Raw genomic sequence first — 15,000 nt, forward strand, 5'->3', positions numbered from 1 at the left:
AAAGGTATGATCCATGCATATTGATATATGGGTTGCATAATCAAATCAAACTTTTTTTTTTATTCTTATTAATTTTTCCGATTCACCAGCTCTTATCTTTTTTGTAAAGAGCAATAATCAAATAAATAAAAAAATCAAGATATAAAAACTCAAATATTATTTGGAATTCTTCATTATTCTGATTCTTTCCCAGATATTTGAAAAATTCAAATCAAGAAGTTACAATTGTTCAAATAACCAAGTTACTGCTTAAAAATGACTACCTAGTGATTAACTAAGATATTTATTGAGATACAGAATATGAGATTTTCAATCATTCCACTATTACGGTGATTTATATCCATATAGTAATAAGGAAAAAGAATTACACCAAAATAGTACTTGATTCTGATATGAATTATAGGATCCACCAATAACTCGACCTAATAAAATAACACCTAGTTATTTTAGTTAGTTTATTTGGAGTCATTGACTAATTCATTCTGGAACTGATTGATTGGCTTCTAGTCAAATAAAACAAACATATTTTATGGAAAATCCTACGATACTCGTCATTTCGCATAGAGCTGAAATAATAAATTACTAAAATGACCTTTATCAAGTAATGTATCGTTTAAGAGATTAACTACATGATCTCATTTGAATTTAAATTATGGGTACTCCATTCTCGAGTTTGATCAATTAATCGAAAAAATTTTATATTATTGTTTTCTTAAACTTAAATTAGGTAAGGGTAAAATGTATGGGTTCTAAAGTTTTTTGATTTGATTTATTAAATGTAACATGACGATATATAAATAGACTGAGATATAAATTGGAACCCTTTTTTTTTTTCATCCCTAGTTATACTATATGTGATGCGCACGTATCTGTATTTTTTATGTTATGAAGGAAGTATCCACTATGGAATAGATATAGATAATGGATAGAAAGAACGATTTATTTTGAACAATACAATACATGTCTTTCACATCCAACTATAAAAATGAGAAACCTCTTTCTTTTAAAATGGCAGTTCCAAAGAAACGTACTTCTATGTCAAAAAAGCGTATTCGCAAAAATATTTGGAAGAGAAAGGGATATTGGGCCGCGATAAAAGCTTTATCCTTAGCTAAATCTATTTCTACCGGGCATTCAAAAAGTTTTTTTGTGCAACAAACAAGTAATAAAGCCGCGGAATAATCTGAATGAATCGACATGACTCGATGAATTGGATGATTTAGAAGATGAATAATTTACATTTTACATTAACGAATTTTGGAACTCATCAATATGAGATAGAACTGGATGTTGTGGTATGTAGAATAATAATTCGCCTGTCTAATTGAGTTCTAAAAACGATTGATTTCCATTTTGTTTTGTTTGAAAAAAAAAAAAGAAGTCATTAGATAGAAGATAAAGGTTTCACTTTTCATTCCTTATAGTATTCTAGAATGGTATTCTATTAGATTTTTATAATTTGCGAGATGGGGATTGTAACTTTCCCCATCAATTCGCTTTCACAATAACAAAAATCTCATTTTTATGTCGGATCCATGAAATGAGATAAATGAGAAATGAATCATAAAAAAAAAAAAATGAGATAGAAAAAAAAAGGACAATTTTTAGTTGTATACCTCGACTGAGGACATAACCCTCTAGTTCCAACTGGTCCAGGGGGACTTATACTCCGTGAAAATGATTGTTAAAACTGACACCATACCACTATACTAAGTTAAGTATTATTGAACGTTCAAATATTTATTTGAACGAGTTTTTTGATTCATCGATTCTAATCTTTCCTAAGATCGATTGAATTGAATCCATCAATCTCGACGATTGAACATAGTATGGGCTATTATTATTTCGATCAAGCCGCCATGGTGAAATCGGTAGACACGCTGCTCTTAGGAAGCAGTGCTAGAGCATCTCGGTTCGAATCCGAGTGGCGGCATCCCCTAAAAGGGGCAAGATAAATCCTATCTTATAAGGAATTCAATTCCTTTCCTTATTTCAATTCCATAATTGAGGAACACACACCCCCCTTTTTTTTTTTTACAAAATAATTTTTTATGATATTTGCGACTTTAGAACATATATTAACTCACATATCTTTTTCGATCATTTCAATTGTTATTACGATTCATTTGATGGATTTATTAGTCCATCAAATCGTAGGAATATGTGATTCATCAGAAAAAGGCATTATAGCTACTTTTTTCTGTATAACAGGATTATTAATAACTCGTTGGATTTATTTGAGACATTTCCCGTTAAGTGATTTATATGAATCATTAATGTTCCTTTCATGGAGTTTCTCCATTATTCATATGGTTCCTAAAGTGGGGAACCATAAAAATAATTTAAGCGCAATAACTGGTCCAAGTGCTATTTTTACCCAAGGCTTTGCCACTTCAGGTCTTTTAACTGAAATGCATCAATCCGCAATATTAGTACCCGCCCTACAATCCCAGTGGTTAATGATGCACGTAAGTATGATGTTATTGAGCTATGCAGCTCTTTTATGTGGAGCGTTATTATCAGTAGCTTTTCTAGTCATCACATTTCGAAAAAACACAGATATTGTTGTTAAAACCAATCATTTATTAATTGGGACATTTTCCTTTGGTGAGATCCAATACTTGAATGAGAAAAGAAGTGTTTTACAAAACACTTCTTTTCCTTCATTTAGAAATTATCACAGGTATCGATTGACTCGGCGATTGGATCATTGGAGTTATCGTGTCATTAGTCTAGGGTTTATCTTTTCAACCATAGGTATTCTTTCGGGAGCAGTATGGGCTAATGAGGCATGGGGGTCTTATTGGAATTGGGACCCCAAGGAAACTTGGGCATTTATTACTTGGACCATATTCGCGATTTATTTACATACTAGAACAAATCAAAGTTTGCAAGGTGTTAATTCGGCAATTGTAGCTTCTATCGGATTTCTTATAATTTGGATATGCTATTTTGGGGTCAATCTATTAGGAATAGGACTACATAGTTATGGTTCATTCACATTAACAGCGAATTGAAGAAGGGACTTGAAGAATACATGGGAACATCAATCTCCAATATATAACGAAAATTAGTGTGAGTTTTTGAGAACCATTTGAATTACTACTTGATTCAAATGGTTCTCAAAAACTCCAGATGTATCTGATTACAATTCCAATTCACTTCATTTTTTTTTTTTCAGTGTACAGCGACCGATTTTGTAAATCACAGGATTATTTGACTTTATTTCTTATTTATGAAAACTATTTATGAAAGTAATTAGATAGAATAGCTTCTACCTTCTCAACTGATAGTGAGAGAACGAAATCGGGATAAATACCGATACCTATTACGGGTAGAAAGATACAGATCGAAACAAATAGTTCTCGCGGTCCAGAATCCACAAAGTAGGAGTTTGTAACATTGAATAGTTTGTATCCATAGAACATCTGGCGTAACATAGATAATGAATAAATAGGAGTTAATATCATTCCAATTGCCATTACAAAAGTAATTAGTATTTTTGGCATTAAAAGGTATTTTGGGCTGGTAATTATTCCAAAAAAGACTACCAATTCTGCAACAAAACCACTCATTCCTGGCAGTGCAAGCGAAGCCATCGAGAAGCTACTTAACATGGTAAATATTTTTGGCATTGGGGTAGCTATTCCTCCCATTTCATCGAGATAAACAAGACGTATTCTATCGTAACTCGTTCCTGCCAAGAAAAAGAGTGCAGCACCAATAAATCCATGAGAAATGATTTGTAAAATGGCTCCATTGAGTCCCATATCAGTTATGGAAGCAATTCCGATAATTGTGAAACCCATATGAGATACGGAGGAATAGGCTATTCGCTTTTTTAAATTGCGTTGACCGGGAGAAGTTGAAGCTGCATAGATTATTTGAATCGTTCCGACTATCATCAACCAGGGAGAAAATATAGAATGAGCATGGGGTAATAATTCCATATTGATCCGAACCAATCCATATGCTCCCATTTTTAATAAAATTCCAGCTAGAAGCATACATGTACTGTAATGTGCTTCTCCATGGGTATCTGGTAACCATGTATGTAGGGGTATAATCGGTGATTTGACAGCATAAGCAATAAAGAAGCCAAAATAGAATATTATTTCCAATGCCGCGGGATACGATCGATTAGCTGATGTTTCAAAATTTAATGTTGGTTCATTGGAACCATATAAACCCATACCTGGAACTCCCATTAAGAGAAAAATGGAACCCCCCGCAGTGTACAAAATGAACTTTGTAGCTGAGTACAGACGTTTCTTACCTCCCCACATGGATAAAAGTAGGTAAACAGGAATTAATTCTAACTCCCACATGATGAAAAAAAGTAAAAGGTCTCGAGAAGAAAATGATCCTATTTGACCGCTGTACATTGCTAACATCAGGAAATGGAACAATCGCGAATCTCTAGTAACTGGCCAAGCCGCTAAAGTAGCTAAAGTAGTGATGAATCCCGTCAGTAAAATGGGTCCGATGGAAAGTCCATCGATCCCGAGTCTCCAGTGAAAATACAAAATATTTATCCATTTATAATCCTCCTCCAATTGGATTAATGGATCGTCCAATTGGAAATGATAACAGAATGCATAGGTCGTTAGAAGGAGTTCTAACAAGCAGATGCATATAGTATACCATCTCACCACCTTATTTCCTCTATGAGGGAGAAAGAAAATTGATGAACCCGCGGATATTGGAAAAACAACAATTATTGTTAACCAAGGAAAATAACTCGTGGTAAAGACAAGATAGACTTTGACCATAAAAACCCGCGCTCGAAATAATATATTTTCTCGAGTACGGGTTTTTGTCGGTAAAGAAGAATCAAATGGATTCAAGTAGAGTTTTACGGAACGTATCAATAAGCTAGACCCATGCTGCGAGTTGTCTCATGCCATAAATAAACCCGGACACTCAAGAAATCTGTTGGACAAGCGGATTCACATCTCTTACAACCTACACAGTCTTCTGTTCTTGGAGCAGGAGCAATTTGCTTAGCTTTACATCCGTCCCAAGGTATCATTTCCAATACATCTGTGGGGCAGGCTCGTACACATTGAGTACATCCTATACATGTATCATAAATCTTTACTGAATGTGACATTGTGTCTATCAATTTTTTGAACGTTATCAATTTTCGATCTGGTAAAATCGGTAGTAAATGAATCATATATTGTAGATACCAGATGAATCAGTAGTTTACCAGAATTGATTTTTTTTTAGAATCAATTTACCTCTGGATCTGTTTAGGAAAGAGGACCAAGATACTTTGATTTCTTACGTTTCAGCAAACATGGTCATACGAGTCATATATGCTAATTTTAATTGGTGAATATAATATTATATATATCTGTCTTTTTTTATATCATTATGACTATTTATTCAACAAGTTCGATTGATTGATACGAGTTGATTTTCTGTTACGATGGATCGACGAAACAATAGCTGGCCCAATAGCTGCTTCAGCGGCTGCAATAGCTATAACAAAGATCGAGAAAATGTCTCCTTTTAATTGTCGACTATCAAATAAATCAGAAAACGTTACGAGATTCATATTAACCGCATTCAGTATAAGCTCAAGACACATAAGTGCTCTAACCATATTTCGACTTGTGATCAATCCATAAATACCAATAGAAAATAAATAGGCACTCAAAATAAGTACATGCTCGAGCATCATTGACCAACTCCTCATCAATCTCGATTCATTTCAATATGAACAACAATTTCACTGATTGACTCGAATATAAAACAAGTACGGAACAAAGGAAGGTATTGGTAATGGATCGAACTAAAACAAAACCCTTTTTAATTTAATATATGAACAATAAATATATAAATTGAATTGAAGCAAAATGGATGTAATAACAATACAAGAAGACAGAACAAGGCCTTATTTATTTTAAATTTATTTAAATTTTATTTTGGATTTCTAATTCATTTCTAATTCTAAGTATTTATTACTGACGAGCCATAGCAATTGCACCTATCAAGGCAACTAAAAGAATTATAGAAATGAGTTCAAATGGAAGATAAAAATCTGTTGATAAATGAATCCCAATTTGTTGAACATTACTTATCAGGTCCTGCTCTATAATCTGGTTTGATCCTGTAGTCCAAATAATCCCATACCATGACGTATCTGAAATAGTAGTAATTAGTGAAAAAAGAATACTTGTACAAACCAGTGAAGTGACCCCATCTCCAACGGTCCAAAGATAGAAATCATTGTAATATTCTGAACCATTCATGAACATCACAGCAAATATGATTAAGACATTTACAGCTCCCACGTAAATAAGGAGCTGTGCAGCAGCTACAAAATAGGAGTTAGATAGAATATGGAATAAGGATATACAAACAAGAACCAATCCCAATGAAAAGGCAGAAAAAATGGGATTGGTAAGTAATACCACTCCTAGACCCCCTAGTATAAGACCTGATCCCAAAAATACTAAAAGAATATCATGTATTGGCCCAGGTAAATCCATTATGTATAAAATAAGAGATAAAAAAAAGTTGAAATATTTCATGACCTTACTGACCCAGCCAGGAAAAAAGAGGTTACCTTGTTTTTTTCTTGTATATGATACGTTTCTAATTGAATCGTAATGTGGTCTGGATTGAGGTAGATACAGTTATTGGACTAATTCCACTTCTGTATCCGAAAGAGTAGTTCGGAGTTTGATATTCCGAAATCATCATGACTATATTCATATATTCTAAATCCAAATCAAGCCGCGATTCTCACCAATCAATAGTTATGATTTGTAGTTACTGACCAACCAAAATGAAAGAAGCTTCACTCCTTTAGATCAAAAATGAATCTTAGTCATTGGTAATCGTTATTGAATCAAGGGGTTTATCTGTGGTTATTTTAATTTGAGTCGAATTCATAATTGTTCGAATTGTGTAATCCCCAATTACTGACATTGGTAACCGACCCAAAGCAATTTGATTATAATTCAATTCGTGACGATCATAAGTGGAAAGTTCATATTCTTCAGTCATTGATAGACAGTTTGTTGGACAATACTCGACGCAGTTACCACAAAATATACAGATTCCAAAATCAATACTATAATTAAGCAACCGTTTCTTTCTAATATCTGTTTCCAATCTCCAATCAACAACGGGTAGATCTATGGGACATACACGAACACATACTTCACAAGCAATGCATTTATCAAATTCAAAGTGGATTCGACCACGGAAACGCTCTGATGTGATCGATTTTTCATAAGGATATTGAATAGTTATAGGTAAACGATTCGCGTGGGATAAGGTAATCATGAAACTTTGACCAATGTACCTTGCAGCTCGTACTGTTTGTTGACCATAATTCATGAACCCAGTCATCATAGGGAACATATCGTGGCTATCCATGAATAATTTGATATTTCTTTCTCTTGCTTAAGGGAGGTTATGAATCTAGAGTATCATATACTGTTACAGTGAAAGGAGTTGGGAAGAAGTTGTCAATAATAGATTACCCAGAGAAATGGGTAAAAGAAATTTCCATCCAAGATTTAATAGTTGGTCCATTCTCATCCTAGGTAAAGTCCATCTTGTTGTGATAGGAATGAACAGGAACAAATAAGCTTTAGCTAATGTAATAAGGATACCAATCGTTGTTCCAAATACTCCCCCCGTTTTATTTATTCCGAAAAGTTCAGGAATGAATATGTACGGAATAGAGAGATTCCACCCGCCCAAGTAAAGAACTGTTACAAATAATGAAGAAACTAGTAGATTTAGGTAAGAAGCAACGTAAAATAAACCAAATTTGATACCTGAATATTCGGTTTGATAACCCGCTACTAATTCTTCTTCTGCTTCTGGTAAATCAAAAGGTAATCTCTCACATTCTGCTAGGGAAGAAATTATAAAAACTATAAACCCTATGGGTTGACGCCACAGATTCCATCCCCAAAACCCATATTTTGACTGTGCCTCAACTATATCAATTGTACTTGAACTGTTAGATAATCATAGTCGATGATAACATCACTGTTCCCATCGCTATTTCAGAACCGTACATGAGACCTCAGCTTCATACGGCTCCTCGATGGCCACAAATAAATCTAAGGACTGATTCAGTATTACCTCGGCATTTTTTGAGAATGAATAGAGTAAAGATGCATCAGGGAGTCCCTAATTAGACCAATGGAATTCTGTCTGCTATAATAACAAATTCAAAGTGCTTCCGAATTGCTCTCATAATTTATTTTATAATTAATATTACAATTTATCTTTGTTCAGTAATAGCTTAATCTTTCAATAAAATACTCGTTGTATCAATAGATATTTCTACCCATATCTTTCGATTACGAAAAAGAATTAGACACTCTACATTAGTTCATTTCATGAATCATGATAAGAAGCCTATCTGTATTAATACGGATGGGATGGAGGAAAGAAAGAATAAAGAAAGATCTATTACTATTTATTTTTCCTATTGCATTCCATTTCTTTCGTTCCTGTTCTTCTTTCGCAGAAGAGGGGATTCTCAAAAAAAAAATAAAGGATTACTTCGTTCCCGATAGTCATTTCTTTAATCAGTGGATAGGAGCATACTCTGGATCGGAATCATGGGGAAGTACTGCTTGATCATTTCTACCAACTTAAAGCCCTCATTATGATTCCTTTTATGCAAAAATATCCCTTTGGTTTTTGATACCTTACATTATTTCCATGACGAATCCTTTGTGTACCTTGGTGTTCCTAACCGTCCACTCATTTTTGATTGATTCCCGATATGGTAATGCATACAATAACAATTGTAGAAACTCCATACAGTTGATCTTTTGCACCCGCTTCAAGTCATGATGACTAATCAACCAATCTTGGGGTAAACAGTTTCCACCGCTTATCTTTACTTACACTTTCCTCTCGTACATAGGGAATGAGAATCAATCTTCTTACTGCGAATTCATAAGCTGTTTTGTTTCACTCATATAACCATCTCGTTTAGTTCATCAACCTAAATGGTGAATAAAAAAATCAAGATATCTATTCAATACATTCAACCTCTTTCCTAGAAATAAAGGAAAGAAATAAAAGTTAATGTTGCAACGAATCACACGTAGAGATATTGATAACACACATGGAGTTAATGGTATTTCATAACTAATAGATTGAGCAGCAGCTCGTAGACCACCTGAAAAGGAATATTTATTATTCGATCCATATCCTGACATAAGAAGTCCAATAGGAGCAATACTGGAAATGGCGATCCACAAAAAAACACCTATACTGAGATCGGCTAGAACAAGGCGATAGCCAAAAGGAATTACTGAATAACTTAGTAGAATTGATATGACCGCTATGGATGGCCCGATACTGAATAAACGAATATCTCCTCTAGATGGGAGAAGATCCTCTTTGAAAAGCAGTTTTGTCCCATCCGCTAGAGCTTGAAGAATTCCCAAGGGACCAGCATATTCAGGCCCAATACGTTGTTGTATCCCTGCGGATATTTCTCTTTCTAACCACACAATCACGAGTACCCCTATTGTGATCCCCGATACGGGAGTAAAAATAGGGACAAGCGTCCCTATAAGGCCATAGCCTTCTTTTAAAGATTCCGATCTGGAAAAAGAATTGATAGCTTGTACTTCTGTCGTATCAATTATCATTTCAACGATCAACTTCTCCCATAATGATATCTATACTACCTAGTATCGTCATGATATCAGCCAATTTCATTCTTTTAACTAGCTGAGGAATAATTTGCAAATTTATGAAACCCGGTGGACGAATTTTCCATCTCCAGGGAAAAACACTATTATCTCCTATCAGAAAAATTCCTAATTCTCCTTTTGGGGCTTCTACTCTCACATAAAGTTCTTGTTTTAACAATTCAAAGGTGGGAGAAGGTTTTTTACTAATGAATCGGTATTCAAAATCGTTCCATTCAGAATCCTTTGCTCTATCAAAGCGTCGTACTTCTAAATTCTCATAGGGTCCCCCCGGAATTCCTTCCAGAGCCTGTTGAAGAATTTTTATAGATTCCGTCATTTCACTGATTCGTACTAAATAACGAGCTAATGAGTCTCCTTCTTTTTGCCATTGGACTTCCCAATCGAATTCATCGTAACACTCATAATGATCAACTTTACGAAGATCCCATTGGATTCCGGAAGCTCGTAGCATTGGTCCCGATAAACCCCAATTTATTGCTTCCTCTCCACCAATAATGCCCACTCCTTCAACTCGTTCCAAAAAAATAGGATTCCGCGTAATAAGCTTTTGATATTCAACAACTCCTGTTAAAGAATAATCGCAGAAATCCAAACATTTATCTATCCATCCGTGAGGTAGATCAGCAGCTACTCCTCCGATACGGAAATAATTATGCATCATTCGCATACCTGTGGCAGCTTCGAATAGATCATATAGCAATTCTCTCTCTCGGAAAATATAGAAGAAAGGAGTCTGTGCACCGATATCTGCCATAAAAGGCCCAAGCCATAACAAATGAGAAGCTATACGACTTAGCTCCAGCATAATAACTCTGATATAACTGGCTCTTTTAGGTACTTGAATATTTCCCAATTGTTCGGGGGCATTTACCGTTATTGCCTCTGTGAACATAGTAGCTAAATAATCCCAACGTGTTACATACGGCAGATATTGTATAATTGTTCGGTTTTCCGCAATTTTTTCCATTCCTCTGTGTAAATAACCCAATATAGGTTCACAGTCAATAACATCTTCACCATCTAGAGTAACAATGAGTCGAAGAACACCATGCATTGATGGGTGGTGAGGGCCCATATTGACTATCATGAGGTCTTTTTTTGTAGCCGGTACAGTCATATGCTTTCTTCCCCGATTCATTATTCCATGAATTGTTGAAAACGAAACAAAGTTCATCAAAATTCAAGATCTAATAAACCAAAAAATTCAAATGAATCCTCAAATTAACGATTTTTTGGCTCCCGAATATCCAACTGACCAATTAATTCCTTATAACGTACTCTATTTTTTTTTGACAAATAAGCCAGCAGCCGTTGACGTTTTCCCAGAATTTTTCGCAGACCTCTCTGAGATAAATAGTCTTTTCTGTGAAATTCAAAATGTGCAGTAAGTCTCCGTATCTTATTGGTGAAATTGAATACTTGAAATTCAACAGACCCTTTGTTTTTTTCTTTTTCTTCTTGCGGAATAACCGAGATAAATAAATTTTTTACCATAAAAAAGAATAATTCTTCTCTCTCTTTTTTTTTCTTTCGTTCCCACAAATATGGATTTTACCGATCAGGAATAATAATAAAATGATAATGCCAGTCATTTCGATCTGGTACACACAATAATCTGGATTTATTCATATAATAACTTTTTCTATTTAAATTGAATTAATAAATCCAATTTAATTTGTAATTTGATTCGGATACAATACATAGAAAGGGATGGTACATTTCTGGACCCACGAAAGAGAATGATTTGGGTTTAAGAAGATTCTGTTGATTCATTCCTAGGTCCAATTGATACGTCATTGAATCAGTATCATGTGTCAGAATGTAATGTAACACAACGTGTGTGTACACCTGTCTGTCTTCATATATCGGCTATGATACATGATGTATATAAAATGTACCATTAACTAATTCTGAATCGTGGATACATATATATTCTTGACATACTGAAACGACTGCCATTATTCGTATCAAACCAATAGCGATTCATACAAGCTAAATCTTCTAATCGATAATTGGGCCAAAGAAATAATTTGAATTGAATGAATTTATTTGTATCTGTATCAAGACACTTGTCCTCATCCAAAAATTGCCCAGAGTTCTTTACGTTATTCTCATTGAAAAATACTGGATTTATATCCACAATATTCTCATTACTGAAATTGAAACACATTAAAATTCTCAATTTTCTACGACGTCTAGGAGATAGAATATTTTCAGGAACAAGAAAATCATAATGATTTTCATCTCCATTCATAAGCATCTTTCCATGTTGTGCAATAGATCCATTGAAAGAATTCTCATCAACATATTTTTTTTCTCGACGTTCTCGATTAGTTTGGTGTTTACTCTTATGGACCAATGAAATGCCTATGGTTTGATACATAATAAATTGTCCATCCCGTTTTATAGACAGGCGGGCCGGTTCAATAATAAATATTCCCCTTTTTATCAATTCCGTAAGAGTGAGATCCTTCTGAATCAACATTACGTCCAGGCGCATTTCTCCTCTTTGAATAGAGGATATAGCAATTTCCCTTGGATTTATCAGTCTAAGCAGGAGGCAATATACCTTGATATTATTGATCATTCTTTGATTCAAAGAATCGTCCCATCTCAATTGAAAAAGCAAATATCTTTTTAGGAAGAACTCTAGTTCTGCTTCTCTGTTGCTCTTGTATTTTCTTTTCTTTCTCCTTTTTTTAATGTCTGATTCCGCGTAATCCTTTTCAACATATTTTTTTTTTTTTTGTGCATCTGATTCAAGATTCTCTTGGTTTCGTGCATCTGATCTAATATCCCCTTGGCCCGGCTGTTCTTCTTCTTTTTCTTTATTTCGGTTCTCTAATTCAAGATATTCTTTTTGATTAGATGATATACGAAGATCTTTTTTTTGATTTTCACTAATGTTTTTATTTTCACTAATGTTTTTATTTCCATGAAAATTTAAAAGAAGTAATTTGATTGGTATGATCCATGGTTTCATTTTATATGTATCATAAAGTCGCACAAATTCTGGGAAGAACCAAGATTCCAGATTCGATATGGGACGATATCGCATTTCTTCATTCATTCCCATCCAATCAAAAAAGTTTTTTTTTTGATTGGGTGGGTTGATTTCTTGATGAATCGTGAAATAAAAAAGATCTTTTTTATCAATTATTTCATAATCATTAATCCCATTCTTAGTATTTTTATTAATATTGGTCCCAGTATCCATATCGGTCCAGGTATCAATATCGATATTTTTTCTAAGACAAAAATGCAGAATTCTCCACTCAAAATATTTTCTATCCGGATTTTTACCCGTATCCATAATAGACTCTTCTTCTAGATAATCACTAATAGCTATATCCCCCAGTACATAACATGATTCGGGTTTAGGTGTGTTGTCATTATAGGGAATCTCTCGGCCCCCATTTACTTTTAACGGGGATACATAAATATATGAGCTCTTCCTATCCTCATAATTAATATATTTACACGATAAAAGATCATATCTGTAGTGTTTTTTAAATTTTTCTTTTTGACTCGGCAATGAATTCACCGCGCAATCATTTTCTTTCTCGTAATAAATGAATTGGTCTTTTTCTTTTTCATATGAATCCCATTTTTTGGAATCTTTATTTTCAATCGTACGACGATGATTGACTCTAGTTCGCCATTTTTTCGATACTAATCTAGACCATCTATTCTGAGATAAATTGTATTGATAATGACGCTTTAACCAGTTTTTCCATTCATTCATTCTGGAATTCGAAAATTTCTTATGTCTTGGTTTGAAATCAAAAATTCCTCGTGTACCCAAATAGTCCTTTATTCTATGCTTAATAAAAGGAGATGCGCCATGATATTGAAGTACAGATATCAAGTGATACTTGTTAATAACTTCTTGGTTTTGTGATAATTTGTAAAATACATATGCTTGGGACAAGAAAGATAAGTTACAATAAATCTGTGAATTATTATTTCGAATATTCGAAATAGAAAGTGACTTTTGGATAGTCAAAATAAACTGAGTTGTATTTTGATTTGTTTCATCAATTCCTTCTTTATTTGTTTCATTATTGTAAATATATTTATCGATAAGATTTTTTGTTGATTCAAGGAAAAGTTGTGTATTAATCCTGGGAATGTTAATGGCACATAGAAAGATATCTATGTATATTCTTTCAATGAAATATTTTATAAAATATTGCGATTTACGTATTAATCGGGCACTTCTTTTTTTTGATCTCTGCCAAATATGTTTCTGTGATTCCGATCTTTCATCATCAAAACTTGTCTTGTTAGGACTAATATTTATATCTGTATCTGTAGTTAGAAATATTTTTTTCTTGTCTTTTTTGATTTTTTCTATTTGATTTTTGATTTTGGTTGTACTATCAGTCAGATCTTTCATTTTTTTTTCTGTCAGTGAATAATTTGTCCAATCCATGGATCTAATTTGAATAGTCGAGTCGTGAGTAATCTTATTACTGATTATGAAATCTTTTCCAGTTTCACTCGGTTGATAGCCTTTCCTCAACCCAAATAATAAAATTGAGTTCACTTTTGTAAGCTCTTTCATTATTCTTTTTATAAATAGAACTATTTTGATAACCCATCTTATTTTTTCTTTTGAGACCTTTAGACAACATTTTGTTCTTTCTTTTAAAATTCTGAAAACTCGAAAATATTTTTTTTGAACTTTTCTCGTTTTTTTTTCGAGTTCTTTAAAAATGGGTTCAAAAAAAGAAGGTTCTTTTCGTGGAGAACCAAAAGGTAATTCAGTTTCCATTCCCCAGACCGTTAAAAAACAAAAATTTTCTATTTTTCCTTTGTTTTTCATTGGATCTCTATGATGAAATTGTAGTTTAGATCCCCGCCAAGGTTTCAGACAGAAAGGAAATAAGATCTTTATCTGAATCCCATCTGTTAACCAGTTTTTCGGAAATTCTGTTTCTGATAATTGAACACCATTATAGGTGCATTTAACATGCATTTCTTTATTCCACTCCTTCAAATCCTCGTACCACTCGGGAAATTGAAATAATAACATACGGCCAAGATTTTTAGCTATTATCAATGAAGGCAATATGATGTATTTTCTAAGAATCGATTGGGTTACTAACATAGAACCTCTTATTGCTTGAGCAAATATAATAGTATCCCAAGTTTCTGATATTGCTATCCGTTCATTCTCCTCTTTTTGCTCTTTCTTTTTTTTCTCTTTTTCTTTTGCCTCTTCCTCCTCAGAATCTGAGGTTTTGAGTTGCGGATCCTTTCCTATCCAATTCCTAAAAAGTGG

The 15,000-nt window shown here is 33.7% G+C and overlaps 12 protein-coding genes and 1 non-coding gene; 3 read left to right on the forward strand and 10 right to left on the reverse strand. All coding sequences in view use genetic code 11, as the record gives it.

Annotated features, from left to right (window-relative positions):
- ndhF (NADH-plastoquinone oxidoreductase subunit 5) overlaps positions 1-38 on the reverse strand; it is a 2,217-nt gene extending 2,179 nt beyond the window's left edge. The window contains exon 1 of the mRNA in view: positions 1-38. This exon is cut by the window's left edge and continues 2,179 nt beyond it. Within this exon, the coding sequence (YP_009942976.1) occupies positions 1-38 (38 nt within the window).
- A 970-nt stretch (positions 39-1,008) lies between these two features.
- Positions 1,009-1,182, forward strand: rpl32 (ribosomal protein L32). The gene has a single exon. The coding sequence runs from the start codon at positions 1,009-1,011 to the stop codon at positions 1,180-1,182; it is 174 nt and encodes a 57-aa protein (YP_009942977.1).
- A 671-nt stretch (positions 1,183-1,853) lies between these two features.
- trnL-UAG lies at positions 1,854-1,933 on the forward strand. The gene has a single exon. It is a non-coding gene; the product is annotated as a tRNA-Leu (tRNA).
- A 118-nt stretch (positions 1,934-2,051) lies between these two features.
- On the forward strand, positions 2,052-3,017 carry ccsA (cytochrome c biogenesis/heme attachment protein). The gene has a single exon. The coding sequence runs from the start codon at positions 2,052-2,054 to the stop codon at positions 3,015-3,017; it is 966 nt and encodes a 321-aa protein (YP_009942978.1).
- A 225-nt stretch (positions 3,018-3,242) lies between these two features.
- ndhD (NADH-plastoquinone oxidoreductase subunit 4) lies at positions 3,243-4,745 on the reverse strand. Its single transcript is given in 1 exon segment — positions 3,243-4,745. A coding segment is annotated over 1 exon segment (1,503 nt).
- A 122-nt stretch (positions 4,746-4,867) lies between these two features.
- psaC (photosystem I subunit VII) lies at positions 4,868-5,113 on the reverse strand. Its single transcript has one exon. It carries the CDS (start codon positions 5,111-5,113, stop codon positions 4,868-4,870), a length of 246 nt encoding a protein of 81 aa, YP_009942980.1.
- Positions 5,114-5,383: 270 nt separating this feature from the next.
- ndhE (NADH-plastoquinone oxidoreductase subunit 4L) lies at positions 5,384-5,689 on the reverse strand. Its single transcript has one exon. It carries the CDS (start codon positions 5,687-5,689, stop codon positions 5,384-5,386), a length of 306 nt encoding a protein of 101 aa, YP_009942981.1.
- A 280-nt stretch (positions 5,690-5,969) lies between these two features.
- Positions 5,970-6,500, reverse strand: ndhG (NADH-plastoquinone oxidoreductase subunit 6). Its single transcript has one exon. It carries the CDS (start codon positions 6,498-6,500, stop codon positions 5,970-5,972), a length of 531 nt encoding a protein of 176 aa, YP_009942982.1.
- A 337-nt stretch (positions 6,501-6,837) lies between these two features.
- ndhI (NADH-plastoquinone oxidoreductase subunit I) lies at positions 6,838-7,380 on the reverse strand. Its single transcript has one exon. The coding sequence runs from the start codon at positions 7,378-7,380 to the stop codon at positions 6,838-6,840; it is 543 nt and encodes a 180-aa protein (YP_009942983.1).
- A 78-nt stretch (positions 7,381-7,458) lies between these two features.
- On the reverse strand, positions 7,459-9,647 carry ndhA (NADH-plastoquinone oxidoreductase subunit 1). One transcript has 2 exons: positions 9,095-9,647; positions 7,459-7,997 (listed from the first exon to the last, which is right to left on the reverse strand). Exons 1-2 carry the CDS (start codon positions 9,645-9,647, stop codon positions 7,459-7,461), a joined length of 1,092 nt encoding a protein of 363 aa, YP_009942984.1.
- Position 9,648: 1 nt separating this feature from the next.
- ndhH (NADH-plastoquinone oxidoreductase subunit 7) lies at positions 9,649-10,830 on the reverse strand. Its single transcript has one exon. It carries the CDS (start codon positions 10,828-10,830, stop codon positions 9,649-9,651), a length of 1,182 nt encoding a protein of 393 aa, YP_009942985.1.
- A 104-nt stretch (positions 10,831-10,934) lies between these two features.
- On the reverse strand, positions 10,935-11,207 carry rps15 (ribosomal protein S15). Its single transcript has one exon. It carries the CDS (start codon positions 11,205-11,207, stop codon positions 10,935-10,937), a length of 273 nt encoding a protein of 90 aa, YP_009942986.1.
- Positions 11,208-11,613: 406 nt separating this feature from the next.
- Positions 11,614-15,000, reverse strand: part of ycf1 (hypothetical chloroplast RF1) — a 5,568-nt gene continuing 2,181 nt past the window's right edge. Inside the window, exon 1 of the mRNA in view lies at positions 11,614-15,000. This exon is cut by the window's right edge and continues 2,181 nt beyond it. Within this exon, the coding sequence (YP_009942987.1) occupies positions 11,614-15,000 (3,387 nt within the window).

Source organism: Tasmannia lanceolata, chloroplast, assembly GCF_043159265.1.
Source record: "Tasmannia lanceolata voucher PDBK TA2019-0017 chloroplast, complete genome".
Taxonomy (NCBI): Eukaryota; Viridiplantae; Streptophyta; class Magnoliopsida; order Canellales; family Winteraceae; genus Tasmannia; species Tasmannia lanceolata.